The sequence below is a fragment of the Miscanthus floridulus genome, chromosome 15 (assembly GCF_019320115.1).
Source record: "Miscanthus floridulus cultivar M001 chromosome 15, ASM1932011v1, whole genome shotgun sequence".
NCBI lineage: Eukaryota > Viridiplantae > Streptophyta > Magnoliopsida > Poales > Poaceae > Miscanthus > Miscanthus floridulus.
In genome coordinates, this window is record NC_089594.1 from 6547418 (window position 1) to 6561445 (window position 14028).

A 14028-nucleotide genomic window follows, 5' to 3' on the forward strand; every position below is an offset into this window, starting at 1 on the left:
GATAGTTTATCTTTTGCATAGGTTTTGCTAAGTTTATAAAAAGAGGCCATAGTTTAGAAGTAGAATTTTAAGTTGACTAATTCACCCTCCCTCTTAGGCGTCACGGTCCCCTACATGGTGTCTCCTAAAATATCTACTCAATTTCAAAAATAACCAACCTATTTTAGGATGCATTCCAATAAAGCTTGTATCTGTAAATTAATTAATGGAGGTGGGTCTTTAAGATGTCTGCCTCAGACCTCTTAAGAGGCCAACCACTATTAATAGACCGAGCTCATTACCTCTTTTCGTGGCCCATCTCAACCTGAGATAGAGTTCATATATATAAAGTGAGCAAGCCCTAGTTTCACAATTCCCCACCAAACACCCATCCACCTGCAACATTCTCTCTCTCTCTCTCTCATCTTCTTTTTTTGCGTGGGCACATGGGCCCTCCATGCCCCATCATGGTAGCATGTTTGGGCGACCAGCGTCCCATCTGCGGCCCTTCCTCCTCTTCCTCTTGGTGAGTAGCGGCGACGCACGACTCTTCCTTAAAAGCAGTGACCTAGGCGGTGGCACACCATCCGACAACAATGGTGTGCGTGGCTCCATGGCACGTGGATCAAGCATATGCAGCAGCGTGGCGATGAATCGAGCAAGTGCGGTGTTGCAGCAGATCAAGCAGGTGTGGTGGCTTCGGTAGTGGGCTCAGCTAACGAGCCCAAGTAGAGGGCTCCGTCGGCGGGTCTAGTTTTTTTATTTTTTTCTTGATCAGTGAAATAAATGATAGAGGCGGTGAAAGCTCTAGTTTGGTTTTGGTGAATTGATGAAACCCTAAGTGCTAACCCTTCGACTCTAAGTGATCATGAGATAGGGTAGCACATTCCAAGTGGTGGAGCAAATGGTGAAGATCATGATGGTGGTGATGGCCATGGTGTTGATCAAGTGCTCGGGCTTGGAAAAGAAGAAAGAGAAAAACAAAAAGCTCAAAGCAAAGGTGATATCCATGGAGCTCTTTGTTTTGGTGATCAAGACACTTAGCGAGTGTGATCACATTTAGGATAGATAGCTGTACTATTAAGAGGGGTGAAACTCGTATCAAAATACGGTTATCAAAGTGCCACTAGATATTCTAACTCATTGCATATGCATTTAGATTCTAGTGAGTGCTAACACCCTTGAAAATGTTTGTGAAGATATGCTAACACAAGTGCACAAGGTGATACACTTGGTGGTTAGCACATTTGATCAAGGGTGGCGAAGTTGGAGTTGATCTAGGGGTGTCAGACCCTGATCATTGGAGCGTCGAACCAGCCTTAGGCTGGGTCTGACGGCTAACCCTAGCGTAGGGGCTCAGACGCGGGAGCGTCCGACCCTATAGCACGGCAGCATCAGACGGTACGCGCACATTGTTCTTCTATGCGGGAACTAGTGTCGTGTGCGCTTGGAGGTGTTGAACCGAGGGTTGCGTTCGACGGTTGGCGTCGGACCCTGGCCTTCGGTGCGTCCGACGCTGAGTCCGACGATGGAATTGTAAGCACGATCATGTGACCGTTGGCGGCAACGGTCAACTGACTTTGAACAAGGACGTGTGGCAGCATGTGAGTGGACGTAGCAGGGCATCGAACTGAGCGTTGGACGGTCTAACGGTCCCGTGCAGCTGAGTCCGATGGTCACTTATGTGACCCAATGGCTCTATTTCATGGGGGCTTCTATTTAAGCCCTATGGCCGGCTCTAGCTCACTCTCTTAGCCATTTTCAATGACATAGCAAGCTAGTGAGTTAAGCCAAATCCCTCCCACTCATCTCCATCATTGATTCATCATCTTTGTGAGATTGGAAGTGAATCTAAGTGCATTGCTTGAGTGTTTACATCTAGAGGCACTTGGTGATTGTGTTTCGTTGTGGGATTCGCTTGTTTCTCTTGGTTGTTGCCATCACCTAGACAGCCTGGTGCAGCGAGGATCATCAAGCGGAGGAAGGTGATTGTCTTCGGCTCTGATCATGGTGATTGTGAGGGGTTCTTGACCTTTCTCCGGCGGAGAGGCAAAAGGTACTCTAGTGGATTGCTCGTGGCGTGTGGATCCTCATCTTGTGTTGGTTGTGCGGCACCCGATTGCGGGTTAGTCGTGTGATGCCTATTAGCACGTGAACCTCCAAATGAGTGAATCGCCACAACGGGGAGTAGCTTGCCAGCAAGCAAGTGAACCTCGGTGAAAAATCATTGTGTCATCTTGTCTCCGAGGATTTCATTGGTTTTTATTGTGATTGATTGCTTGTCGCTTGCCATGTCAGTATATCTTCACTACCTTACCCTTGTACTTACATTCCTAGTGGAGCTAAGCTCTTTAGTGTAATTAGCTTTGAGAGCTAGCTTATGTCTTGTCTAGTGGTTAGTGACTCTCTTTAGTTAATCTTTGAGAGCTCACTAACTTAGTGGTAGTGACATAGCCTCTTGTATGTAAAATAGAGATCATAGCAACTAGAATTGTGGATATGAGGCTTGCATTTTGAGTAGGCTAGCGCAACACTCGCTTCGCTTCATAATTGTCTAACCACTTGGCTTAAGTGTTGTTATAGAAATTTTTATAGGCTATTCATCCCCCTCTAGCCATTAGGACCTTTTAGGCGGCAGTAGTGCCCGCCTCTAGGCATAGTGTATATCTAGATGCATAGCAGAAACTATATATCTAGAAAATCTAAAATAACTTATAATTTGGAACGAAGCACTACCTGAAAACAAAAAATCCTTGGGGTCCATGACCTCTTTAAGTGCTGAAATCCAACCACCAAGGAATTAATCATTTCCTTGGGGTTGTAGTAAACCGCCAAGGTAATTTGTATCCTTGGTGGTTCTACTAGGCCTACAAGGAAATGTACAATTTTTCTTGAGTATTATTATGAACCACCAAGTAAAAACAATCATTTCCTTGAGTGTTACTGTAAAGCACCAAGGAAATCATTATTTTAAAATTCATATTTTTTATGAATTTTTCAAATGATGGATAAGTTACCTAAACCAAAATTGTAGCACTGTACTTAAAGAGATCTAAAACTTAACAGTTCAATCTTTTTTTTCATTTGAATTTGTTTAGGGTCTCAAATATGCATTACAAAATTCGCTAGAGTGAATACAAAGAAAAGGCATGAGGCATTAAATCTAATGTTACTTCGAGGCACAATGGCAAGGAAGCAACACGTGATGGCTAATGTTTTGAGTTCAAACCCTGGTGGCCGCAGGGTTTCTAAGATTTTTATTCTTTTTTTGACACATTTGCTTAGTGGTTGTAACATTTCCTTGGGGTTTGAGGTCCTCAAGAAAATATATATTCTTGGTGGTACACTAATTTTCTTGATGCTTTCTAATTTTTGCTTATGGTCCAATTTACCTTGGTGGCCGAATCTCCAAAAAAAAATTTGATGGGGGTGGACTACCAAGGAAATTGAATTTTCCTTGCTCTTTATATATACTTGGTGGCATTGCTTGACGGTCGGCCCTCACAAAATATTTCCTTGGCGGTTTTCATATTTTCTTTGGTGGTTTTTGACCCTCAAGGATTTTTTGTTTTGGTGTAGTGAAGGGGGTATGATTTTAAGCCTTGAGAGGAACATGTAGTAGTATTGTTTTGTTGGCCAGTTACCAAGATATATAATAGATGCCCATCCATATATGCTAAATTTGTGTGACTAATAATGCAAAACACCTCTTGTCTCCTATAGAATTTCTTATATTTGGGTAAGTTTTTGAATGCTAGAATACATAATATTACAGGACGGAGAGAGTGTATAATACATGCCCATCAAATATGCTAATAGGATAACTTGCTCATAGTATAAAAGGACAATAATGACGCGGTGCAAAAAAACTTTCCATGTGCATGTGATCGGTACAGGTCCTGCTTCGTGACATAACTGTATGAGTGTACTTGTACAGAATACTAGTCATCTACAGAACCATATGTATGTGGCATTAATATCATATACAGATCGACTCATCCACCTGAGATATAGATAAGCTGCAACCACTAAAAAAGTGCAGAATTGCCTTTTATAGTGTTGCACATTTTTAAAAAGCCTTTATTTGCATGTGGCATTATTGTTTTTAAAAGCCTTTATACGTGGACATATATATTCTTCTACAGTTTTATTAGTTACATATGTCTCGATAAACTCCTTACATATTATTAATTACATATATTCTACACCATATGGAAAGATACAAAAGAAAGAAAAATAGTAACACTGAAATCAATATGTTTAATGCATGCATGTCTGCTTTACGCACATACTACATGGCACTTGGCAACTTAATTATTATTTGTTCATTTACATATTCTCAAAAAATATACATGTGACAGCCATAATTTGTACAATAAAATAAATGTAAATCCTAAGAAATTTACCTTGAGAAATTTTTAATTATTCTGATTTTCACTTCACATGTTTTTCCTATTATTGGCATGCTATCTAATTAATATTTCGTGGACAAGACTCAAGCACCATGTATTCTCGACTTCTTTTCATTAGAGGGAGCAATGGCTTTTTGGAGGCATATCAATATCCATGCATGTACAAAAATATAATGGGCCCCGGGGGAACATGATCTCAGTCCACACATACTGCATTCTCTGAGTATGTAGTTAATATTAGGATGTTGGACTACCATATATGCCGGGCAAATCTCATATAATTCAAAAGTTGAAATCATTAGGACTTATGACTTATTAATGAATCACTTTGTTATCATAATGCTAGCTAATAAGTTCCATTACACCCTGTTACAAAATCATAAACATCATTTGTGACGTAATATTTTTACTTACTATAGAGAAGAACTCGTGATTCAAAGTGCATATAGATCAGTGGAAACAATGATGTGTAAACAATCATATATATGTGAATGGAAGTATTAGTAGATTTAGGAAGAAATGTGTTGTCTCTAAATGATTGATCAAATATCAGACACAATCAGCATTTGATCTAGTATAACATTTAGAACTTGAAATCTACCCTATATCATTTCTTATAAATGTATAAAGTGTCAAGTGCAGGGATTTTCCTATTGCTGACAGGTTTTGTCCACCATGGAAATTCTGGTTTCTGGCAAACAAAACCAAAGTAGCACACATCTTATGTACAGGTATATATATAACCATCGGAGCATAAAGGCTTTTCCTTTGTTATTTTGACAAATAGAAACAGGGGTCTTCATCATAGTTTTTTTCCCCATGATGTGGGCAAGATATCTCAAAAAAGATACATATGTATATTTTAAGAGATGGTGGCAAACTATGGTAACCTCTTCTATTTTTCTCTATAATTCAGGCACCATGTTTGAAGTATTTCCCTTCTATTTTGTAGTTCTGCAGATCAGTGAGCCATTGTAGCAATTTTCCCCTTAGTATGGAGGGGAGAACCAACACTGGAAGCTGCAGTAAGCTAAGTATGCCATAGTTATATGCAGTTATGTACTACAAAGTTTATATGGTTTGGGCAGTATTTTATCAGGAACAGTAGGTCCAGTTTAATCTTATTACAGAATAATAGTTAATTAGAAAACTAGTTATACCCTTAATAAACTTTTTTTAATTTATTGTAAAAGTGGGCAGTCTTGTTGGCATAAGAAAACTGGAAGAGTGGTGAATACAAGAAGCTAAGTGATGGAATTTATGAGAGAAGTAAGCAATCATGAAACAGTAAAAAAATGTTAATTACCATGTACATGTTTTCCATTGTTTGCGGTATTATTACTCTCTACTAGTGAGAGCTAGATCTAGTAGATGCCCAGCAAAGTTCATGTTTTAAACAGGTTGTTAACATACTCCCTCCTTTTTGAATTGTAAGACGTTTTAACTTTTTCTAGATATATTACTTTTACTAAGTATTTAAACATTATGTATATCTAAATGCATAGCAAAAAATTACGTATCTAAACAAGCCAAAATGTCTTGCAATTTGGATTAATGGAGGGAATACTACCTAGCTACTTCCTTAAATCACCAATACAAACTCTAAAGCAAACTTTTAAAACTTTGGCTGCTACCAATATCTAGAAAAGTATATTATGGTAATAACGAACTGTTGTATTCTTAATGAGTAATCAATGCAAAAAGTAGTTTTCATAATGAATAATTAGCAACACGTGTGCAATATTTGTATCATTCAAATTAATTCCACACTTAGATTCGCCGTGTCGATTGAATGGCTTTGCACCTTGCTTTCCTACCATGCATCCAAAGGCTAGTACAGTACCAAAAAGCTGCATTTGCATAAAGACATGTAAAAACACCAGCAACTACCCCCCCAAAAAAAACCTTATTCATGCTGTACACTAGTACTCACTACGGGGGGACCAGGAGGGCACTCGGCAAAGCCCAAAAAACACTCGGCAAAGGGTTTGCCGAGTGTAACACTCGGCAAACGACACTCGGTGAAACTTTTAACGGCAAACAGACGTTGCCGAGTGTTTTTTGTCGGACACTCGGCAAAGACTTTATTGAGTGCCCAAAATACACTCGACAAACATTTTTTTCGAAAAAAAAGCCACCACCAGCCGGTCTCCGTCGGTTGCCGTCGGTCTCCTCGGCGGCGTCCTTCCCCTGCGCTGCGGCCCAGCTTCACGCCCTCCGTCTCGCCTCCGCTTCCCGGCTTCACGACCGCCGCCATGAGCCACCACCGGCCATCACCACCACGCCACCACCGGCCACCATGACGCCACCGCCGCCCACCACCACCACGCCACCACCGGCCACACCCGAGCTGCCTCCCGCCGCCGGATCCGGGGAAGAGAGGGAGAGGAGGGGGCAGCCGCCGGATCCGGGGAAGAGAGGGAGAGGAGGGGGCGGCCGCGCCGGATCCGGGGAAGAGAGGGAGAGAAGAGGGCGGCTGCCGGATCCGGGGAAGAGAGGGAGAGGAGGGGGCGGCCGCCGGATCCGGGGAAGAGAGGGAGAAGAGGGGGTGTCCGCCGGATCCGGGGAAGAGAGGGAGAGGAGGGGGCGGCCGCCGCCGGGGAAGAGAGGGAGAGGAGGGGAGGGGGGGCAGGTGCCGGGGTAGAAAAGGGAGGGGGCGCTGGGGGCCGGGTGCGTGCGGAGGAAGAAGGGGAGGGGGCGCTGGGGGCGGGGGCGGAGGAAGGAGGGTGGGGCGCTGGGTGTTAAAGAAGATATTTTTGTTTACCGAGTGTCCTAGATCGGGGCACTCGGCAAAGTATTTTTTTTATTTTTTTCTTCTCATTCTTTTCTAGAAAAAAGATTTTATTTCTTTGCCGAGTGTTCTAGATCTGAACACTCAGCAAAGTTTTTTTTATTTTTTTTCTTCTCTTTCTTTTCCAGAAAAAAGATTTTATTTCTTTTGTCGAGTGTTTTTTTTACACTCGGCAAACCTTATCTTTGTCGAGTGTTTTTTTTTGACACTTGGCAAACCCCCTCTTTGCCGAGTGTTTTTTTTACAGTGTTTTTATCGCAGCACTCGACAAAGAACTTGTTCGCCGAGTGCCCGAGGAAATACACTCGGCAAACATAAAAACACTCGGCAAATTTGAGGATTCCGGTAGTGACTGGAGCTAGCTAGGAAGTAGCAATGCAAGCTCTGGATTGGTGTATGTTGGCCTACTATTGTTGAAGCCCCATTACAAGATTCATCACAGTGAAGAATTTGAACAAAGAAACAGTTGCTTTGCTCCCAGTCGTCGATCAATAATAATTGCGGGATCATGCATCGATCGAACAATCCACATCAAATACCATGAAATTCTTGCTCATGCAGGCATGCATATCTCCTAGTCAAATAGTAGCTAACTACACCATGACCTTACAAAGATCCAATCCAACAGAAAAAGATCATCTTGATGATGGATTATAAAAGGGAATAAGGGCACAATACTTATGGGAAGCCGCCATTGGGAAGTACAAGTTGGACGGGCTCCCTCGGCCACCGCCGCCGCCGTCGTTCCCCTTCCTCACCTCACCGGCGGCCACCGCCGTAGCCGCCATCTCCTGCCCCTGGTACATTAGCGTGGAGTTCATCGTCAGGCTCACCAAGCTGTCGTCGGCGTCGCTCCTCGGGAAGTTCCCGCCGCCGTCGCTTCCCCCGGCGTCGCCACCACTGCCGGCCTCGTCGCGCTCGGTCACCATCACCGCGGACTGCACGAGCTCAAGGCAGAGCCTGAGCTTGTTGGGCTCGATGTGCGTGAGCCCCGGCACGGCGCCCTGGAAGAGGAACTCGGAGGTGAGGCCGCGGAGCACGTCGAGCGGGGTGACGCCGTCGAGCGTCCGGGCGCTAGGGTCGGCGTGGTGATCGAGGAGCACGGACACCATGTCGGGGGACACCATCTCGGCGGCCAGGTGCAGAGCGGTCTTCCCCGTGGGTCCGGCGCGGGAGTTGACGTCGGCGGCACCGAGCTCCAGCAGCGCCTTGACGACGTCGCGGCCGCAGTGCTGGACGGCGTAGTGCACGGCGAGCGCGTCGTCGAGGTCCAGCCCTTCGCCCATCACCATGAGCTTGACGAGCTCGATGTCGGCGGCGTCGAGCGCGCGACGCATGCGCCGGATCTTGTGGTCGCGGTCCGCGGCCGACGACGCCGCGTTGATGGGGAGGTAGTGGTGGGTGAGGAACGGCGAGCGCGGCGTGCCGGCGGTGGACCCGGAGACGGGGGACTTGGCGCGGATCTCCTCGATCTTGGCCACCATGTCGATGGGGAGGTGCTTGGCGAGGAGGTCGGCGGAGAGGCCGGAGCGCGCCACCAGGTGGGAGCAGGTGGCCCACAACTCCTGCATCTCGAACTTGCGCGACGCCATCAGCACCTTCATCACGTCGTCCACTGACGCCTCCTTCACCATGCTCTCCAGCTGCTTCTGCAACAGAAAAAAAAATGGCAGATTGATAGAGATAAACTAATCAGAATCAGATATACTAGAAGAGGAAGAAAAAAAGGCAGGTGTTAACTAGCAGCATAAAATGTAGTGGCTGGCTGCTGATCCAGAATCCAGCAGCATCCGTCAGCAGTGAACTGCATAGTTGTGAATTGTGATTGCAGCAGCTAGCTAGCATGAATGGTGCTCGACTGTACTTGCATCGGCATGGCAGTTGTGCATACATAAAGGTGTTTCGGAAATGATGCACGGCATGGAGATGGAGTTGCCTTGTTGGGGATCGATCTCGGATCGGAGAAACCCTAGCAATGCAATGGAATGCAAATTGCTTGCAATGGGCAATTGGCCAATGCAGTGGCGGATGTGATGTGAGTAAGGGAGGACACGCAGTAGCAGCAATCAGCAGACACATAAACAAAAGCAAGGGCGTGTGAGTGTGACAAGACCCTTGCTAGTTCCTAGTAAAGAAAGATGAGTCATGCTCTTCGATCCGTCCATCCATCCATGACAAGTGATGACACACATCGATCTCGAATTGATGCCATGCCACACAAACTGACACACACACGGGCCAAAAGATCCGTTCTCTCCCCACCAGTGTTTTAAATCTCCGGCTAAGACATTTTAGCGGATGACCTCAAAAACAGCTATAGCGGAGCTAAATGGGGATATAGCGGGCTATAGCGGCTAAGTTGTACATAGACATAAATAGCTTGATCTTTTTCAAACAGTTATAGCGGGCTATAGCGGCAGCTATAGCCGGAGATTTAAAACCTTGCTCCCCACCCGACCCACCTGGACGAGGAGCGCGAGCTGCTCGACGCCGAAGGAGCGTGCGGCGGCGAGGGTGTCGAGGGCGAGGTCGACGGCGGCGCCGCAGCGGGTGTGCCAGCACCCGCGAGCGCCGCACCCGGGGAGGGGCCCGCTCTTGGGCGCGGCCACGGAGGCCTGGCCGCTGTAGAGGAACTGGAGCACCAGCACCAGCACCTCGTACCGGATGGAGCTGACGGGGATGACGAGCTCCGGCGTTCGGGCGCCGTCGCCGGTGCTGCCCGGCGGCGGCGGGGGTGGGGGCGGCGGGTGGTTGGGATCGAGGCCGCAGAAGAGCTTGCGGAAGAAGAGGCTGCGCGCGGCCAGCACGCAGCGGTGCGCGTGCACCAGCCGGCCTTCCACGCTGAACGCCACGTCGCTGAAGGCCTGCCCGTTGATGAGCAGATTGAGGTAGTCGAGGGACAGCGACTTGAGCGAGTCCTCCGAGCTCATGATCTCATGTGCCGTGCCGTGCCGTCGATGCGTGGGAGAGGTAAAGAGCAAAGGCTCTGGCTTTTTGGAGCGGGCCGGCCGGAGATAAGGTCCGATTCCCTTGGAGGAGGCGCGGGTTTTGGAGGGGAAAGCAAGCAAAGCAACTGTGGCCAGAAGGGAGGGGAGGGAGACGAAGTCGATGGAAAAGGCAAAGGCTAGCTTGTTAGGGGTTGGGTGGTGCCGTGGTAACTGTGTGTACGTGAAAGAGAGAGGGCCGGCCGGGGATGGAGAGCGAGCGATGGAAGATGCTGGAGGAGAGGGAGGGAGGCTGTGCGTGTGCGTGGCTTTGTGGCCTGCCTGTGCCTGATTCACAGTTCCATCATCGTGTGGGTGGGGACGTCGACTGGGGACGGACGGCGTCGCCATCGGCAGCGCCAGCACCACGCTACAGTCTTGTCTACAGTTCCATTGATGTGTGCACACTGCGCGCACAATGGCGATGGGCCGGCCGGCGGGGTTGGGGTGGGGGGCAACGAGCAAGCACACACAATAAGGCGCGCGCGCGGCAGCTAGCCCAGGGCCCACCATTGACCCAGCTAGCTGCTGCCCAATGAGCTAGCTAGCGTGGTGCCAGTGTACCAGCAGAGTTACTGCATGTGCCGCCGGCGGCGTCGTTAGCTAGCTCGGGGGACATCACGAGACATGGTTAAGGACCGTTGATACATTTTACTGAGAAATAGATGGCTAAATAAAAACATCATGATATGTTTGAAAAGTATGAGGGAAATATGCTGCAAGTTATCCTGTCAATTTGGCGGACCGGATATACCGAACCAAATTATTATTATTATTTTGGATTCAATTCTTTATTTTCGAAACCTTATTTCCCAGAAAGTTTATAGACCAAACCAAAGGAAACAGAAAGACAAAGGGCATGCTTGGTTACCGTCTATTTACACCACGACACATGCATGTGCGACGACGTTGCAGTTAAGGCGCCAAAAATGGACACCACACTATATGTGGCGAGAATCCAACCTATTTTACATGCTGCAATAATCTTCCATGGCTGCCAATGTAGTCTTATCAACCGGATAGCCGCTTAGGTTTTTGTGGCGCAGCCACAGTTAGACGTGGCGTGATGTAGCTGGGAACCAAGCAAAACAATATGATTTTCTGCATCAAAGTTCAAGCACAACCAAGGAACTACATTCTACAATCACTAATTCTAAGGATTAGGGCATTGGTTCACTACTGACCGTATTGGGGCGGCGAATTTAACCATCTAGGGACCTGTTTGGTAGAACTCATCTTCACTAGTGAAGCGGGTTTTTTTTTTTTTTTTCTTCAGTTCTATAAAACAGCTTCACCAATAAAGCTAAAGTTGTTTTCAAAAAACATTTAGCAAAATAGCTTCTCATAGAAGATAGCAGAGAGAAAGCTAGGAGAAGCTAGTACTTTCAGCTTTAACTCAGTTCCTATGCTGTGAGAGGAGTTTAAAAACAACGTTTAGGAAGAAGCTGATTTCAAAGGACTTGGTAGGAGAAGCTAGAAAAAAAAAACTTTGTAAACCAAACAGGCCCTACCTCTCCCTTCACATGACTTGCTGCTGCTCTATGAAGCCACCTGGAAGCCACGCTGTAGAGCCACATCACAAAAAAAAAAAAAAAAAAAAAACCGAAGGACCTCTGGTTGAAACTAACTATGGACCTCTGGTAATAACTCAAATAATAATTCAGTACATATTATGATTTTGGTCTTGTTGAAACTGCTACACTCTAAGTGTAATATAGTTTGTGCCCGCAATGATCAGCATGGAGAAAATACTAGTACTAGTAGTATATTACATAGTACAGGAGCAAGACAGTAACTTCTGACCCTTTTTTTTTTCTTTTCATCTCTTGTTCCTGTAAGTCTTGTTGCTATTTTCACTACTTCCCCATGCACAAGTAAACACACATGCATGAACTACTCTATATAATATGGTCTTTTGTTGTTATACAGTGCATGCACACACAAGTATAGCTAGTGACCATGCCTACATGGCTACGTATTCATCTCCTGACGCTTCAGCTAGCTCTATTTTAACAGCGTACAGATACACACGTACAGCCATGCCATGCCATGCACACAGGGTAGCTAGTATCTAGCGTAGGATCCGGTATGCTTTGACCGCGTTTATTTCAAGTGCACACAACAGGAACTGTTGAGCGAGTGTGCTAGCTGCTTCAAAATTAATTGGTGAACATGGATGCATTTGGTTTTTGGCAGAGACCCATAACAGCGTTTGGTGTCAACTGCACAGTAGCCCCTGACACGGACAAGCAAGAGGGGCCGGCCGGTGTGTTCGTTCCATTTGCTGTGCGCTAGCTAGCTGAAACAGTGTATACCCCACATGGTCCCAAAATAAATTAACTTGTCCTAAATCAAATTATTTTAAATTTGACTAAATTTATATAAAAAAGTATCAATATTTAGGATTAAGTCCACTTTTGGCCCCTCAACTATAGGATTCGTCTCATTTTAACCCTCAACTACAAACCGTCTAGTGGTAATACCTCAACTGTCAAAACCGTTCACTTTCAGTACCTGGACGCGGTCTAGGCTGTTTTGTCCTACGTAGAGTAGTTTTGACCATGCCCCACTGGCATTGACCGCTACGCAGGCCCTCTTTCCTCCCGTTCCTGCGCGCGAGAAGGAGGCAACGGAGGACGCAGTGCGGGAGCAGGGCGGCGGCGGCGCACGAGCAGCACAACAACGTGACGCTCGAGCAGGCTGACACGGTACGGATGCGCTCCGGCCGAGTGTCGCCATCACGGGGCCGTTCCTCGGCCGCGCGCAGATGTTCCCCCACCGCCGTAGCAGGGCATCGTCGATCCCAGGATGGCCGGCGACGCCGGTGGCTGGGACAACCCGCCGCCTGCCAGGGCGCACGGACCACCACCTCTTCCTCTGATGCGCGGCGAGGCGAGCTGGGCGCGCCGCGGCGCGACGCGCAGAGGATCAGCTTGCCTGCCCTGGCAGATTGACGTAGAAGTCCGGCGCAGACGATGTAGAAGTACCGTGGAGGCGACGGACGGTAAAGCGACGAGCCGGCGTCTCCTCTGCTTCTGGCCGACTGTGCCGTCGCCCCAAATCCACCGCCTCTAAGCTGTCCCGTGCTGATTCCTTGGGCCACCAGCACCTCCTCCGCCCCGTTGACCTCTCCGATGCCTCATCCTGGGCCATCGAGCGCTGAAGCGTTCTCCCGCCGGCGAGCCCGAGCCACCCACTGCCGCCACCAAGCACCCCTAGTGGGCTCCAAGATATGAACCTAGCAGCTTTTGTACCGCATTTGCATACCACTGCTGGTGTGTACTCCAGTGGGCCTTCACGATAAGGGATTGGTGAGGACGAATTGCCATGGCGACCCCAAGAAGATTGGCTTCCAAAACTCCTGCTGGATCCGCTTGAGGACGCCATTTCAACGACTGCGAAGGCGGCGGCGGAGGACTCCCAGGCGGAGGGGAGACTGCGAACGCGGAGGCACCGGAGGAGAGGATGCGGTAGCAGCTATGGTGATGGACGCGCCAGCGGTGGCGACGGAGGCGGCGGCGGCGACGTCGTCTAGGGTTCGGGGGAGAGGAACTGAGAGGGAGAGAGCGAGTCGAGTGGGTCGGCCCCTTTTTTTTAACCGCGCCGACGTCCTACGTGGCGGTCAACGACAGTGTGGCGGGTCAAAATCAGGTACACGTCGGCATGAAACAGTCACAACCATGTCTAGGTGCCAAGAGTGAACGGTTCTCAAACTTGAGGTTCCTGGACCAAACGGTTTTTATAGTTGGGGGTCAAAATTAGACCAACATGATAGTTGATGGGCCAAAAGTGGACTTAATCCCAATATTTATGACATTAAACTATTGTCACTCGCTGAAAATCAATTCTGTAGTAGCGTATA

At 47.5% G+C, this 14028-nt stretch overlaps 2 protein-coding genes across 2 annotated transcripts; one reads left to right on the forward strand and one right to left on the reverse strand.

Moving 5' to 3' along the window:
- The first annotated feature begins 6690 nt into the window (after nucleotides 1-6690).
- LOC136506913 (uncharacterized) lies at nucleotides 6691-7035 on the forward strand. The gene has a single exon (XM_066501799.1). The coding sequence runs from the start codon at nucleotides 6691-6693 to the stop codon at nucleotides 7033-7035; it is 345 nt and encodes a 114-aa protein (XP_066357896.1).
- An 825-nt stretch (nucleotides 7036-7860) lies between these two features.
- On the reverse strand, nucleotides 7861-10247 carry LOC136508914 (BTB/POZ domain and ankyrin repeat-containing protein NH5.2-like). Its single transcript, XM_066503694.1, is given in 3 exon segments — nucleotides 7861-7883; nucleotides 7886-8831; nucleotides 9645-10247. Coding segments are annotated over 3 exon segments (1437 nt in total). The 5' UTR covers nucleotides 10113-10247.
- Between the last annotated feature and the right edge of the window lie 3781 nt (nucleotides 10248-14028).

What these genes read in the sequence shown, in the direction of transcription:
- LOC136506913 (XM_066501799.1), top strand. Translation starts at nt 6,691, where the DNA reads ATGACGCCACCGCCGCCCACCACCACCACGCCACCACCGGCCACACCC.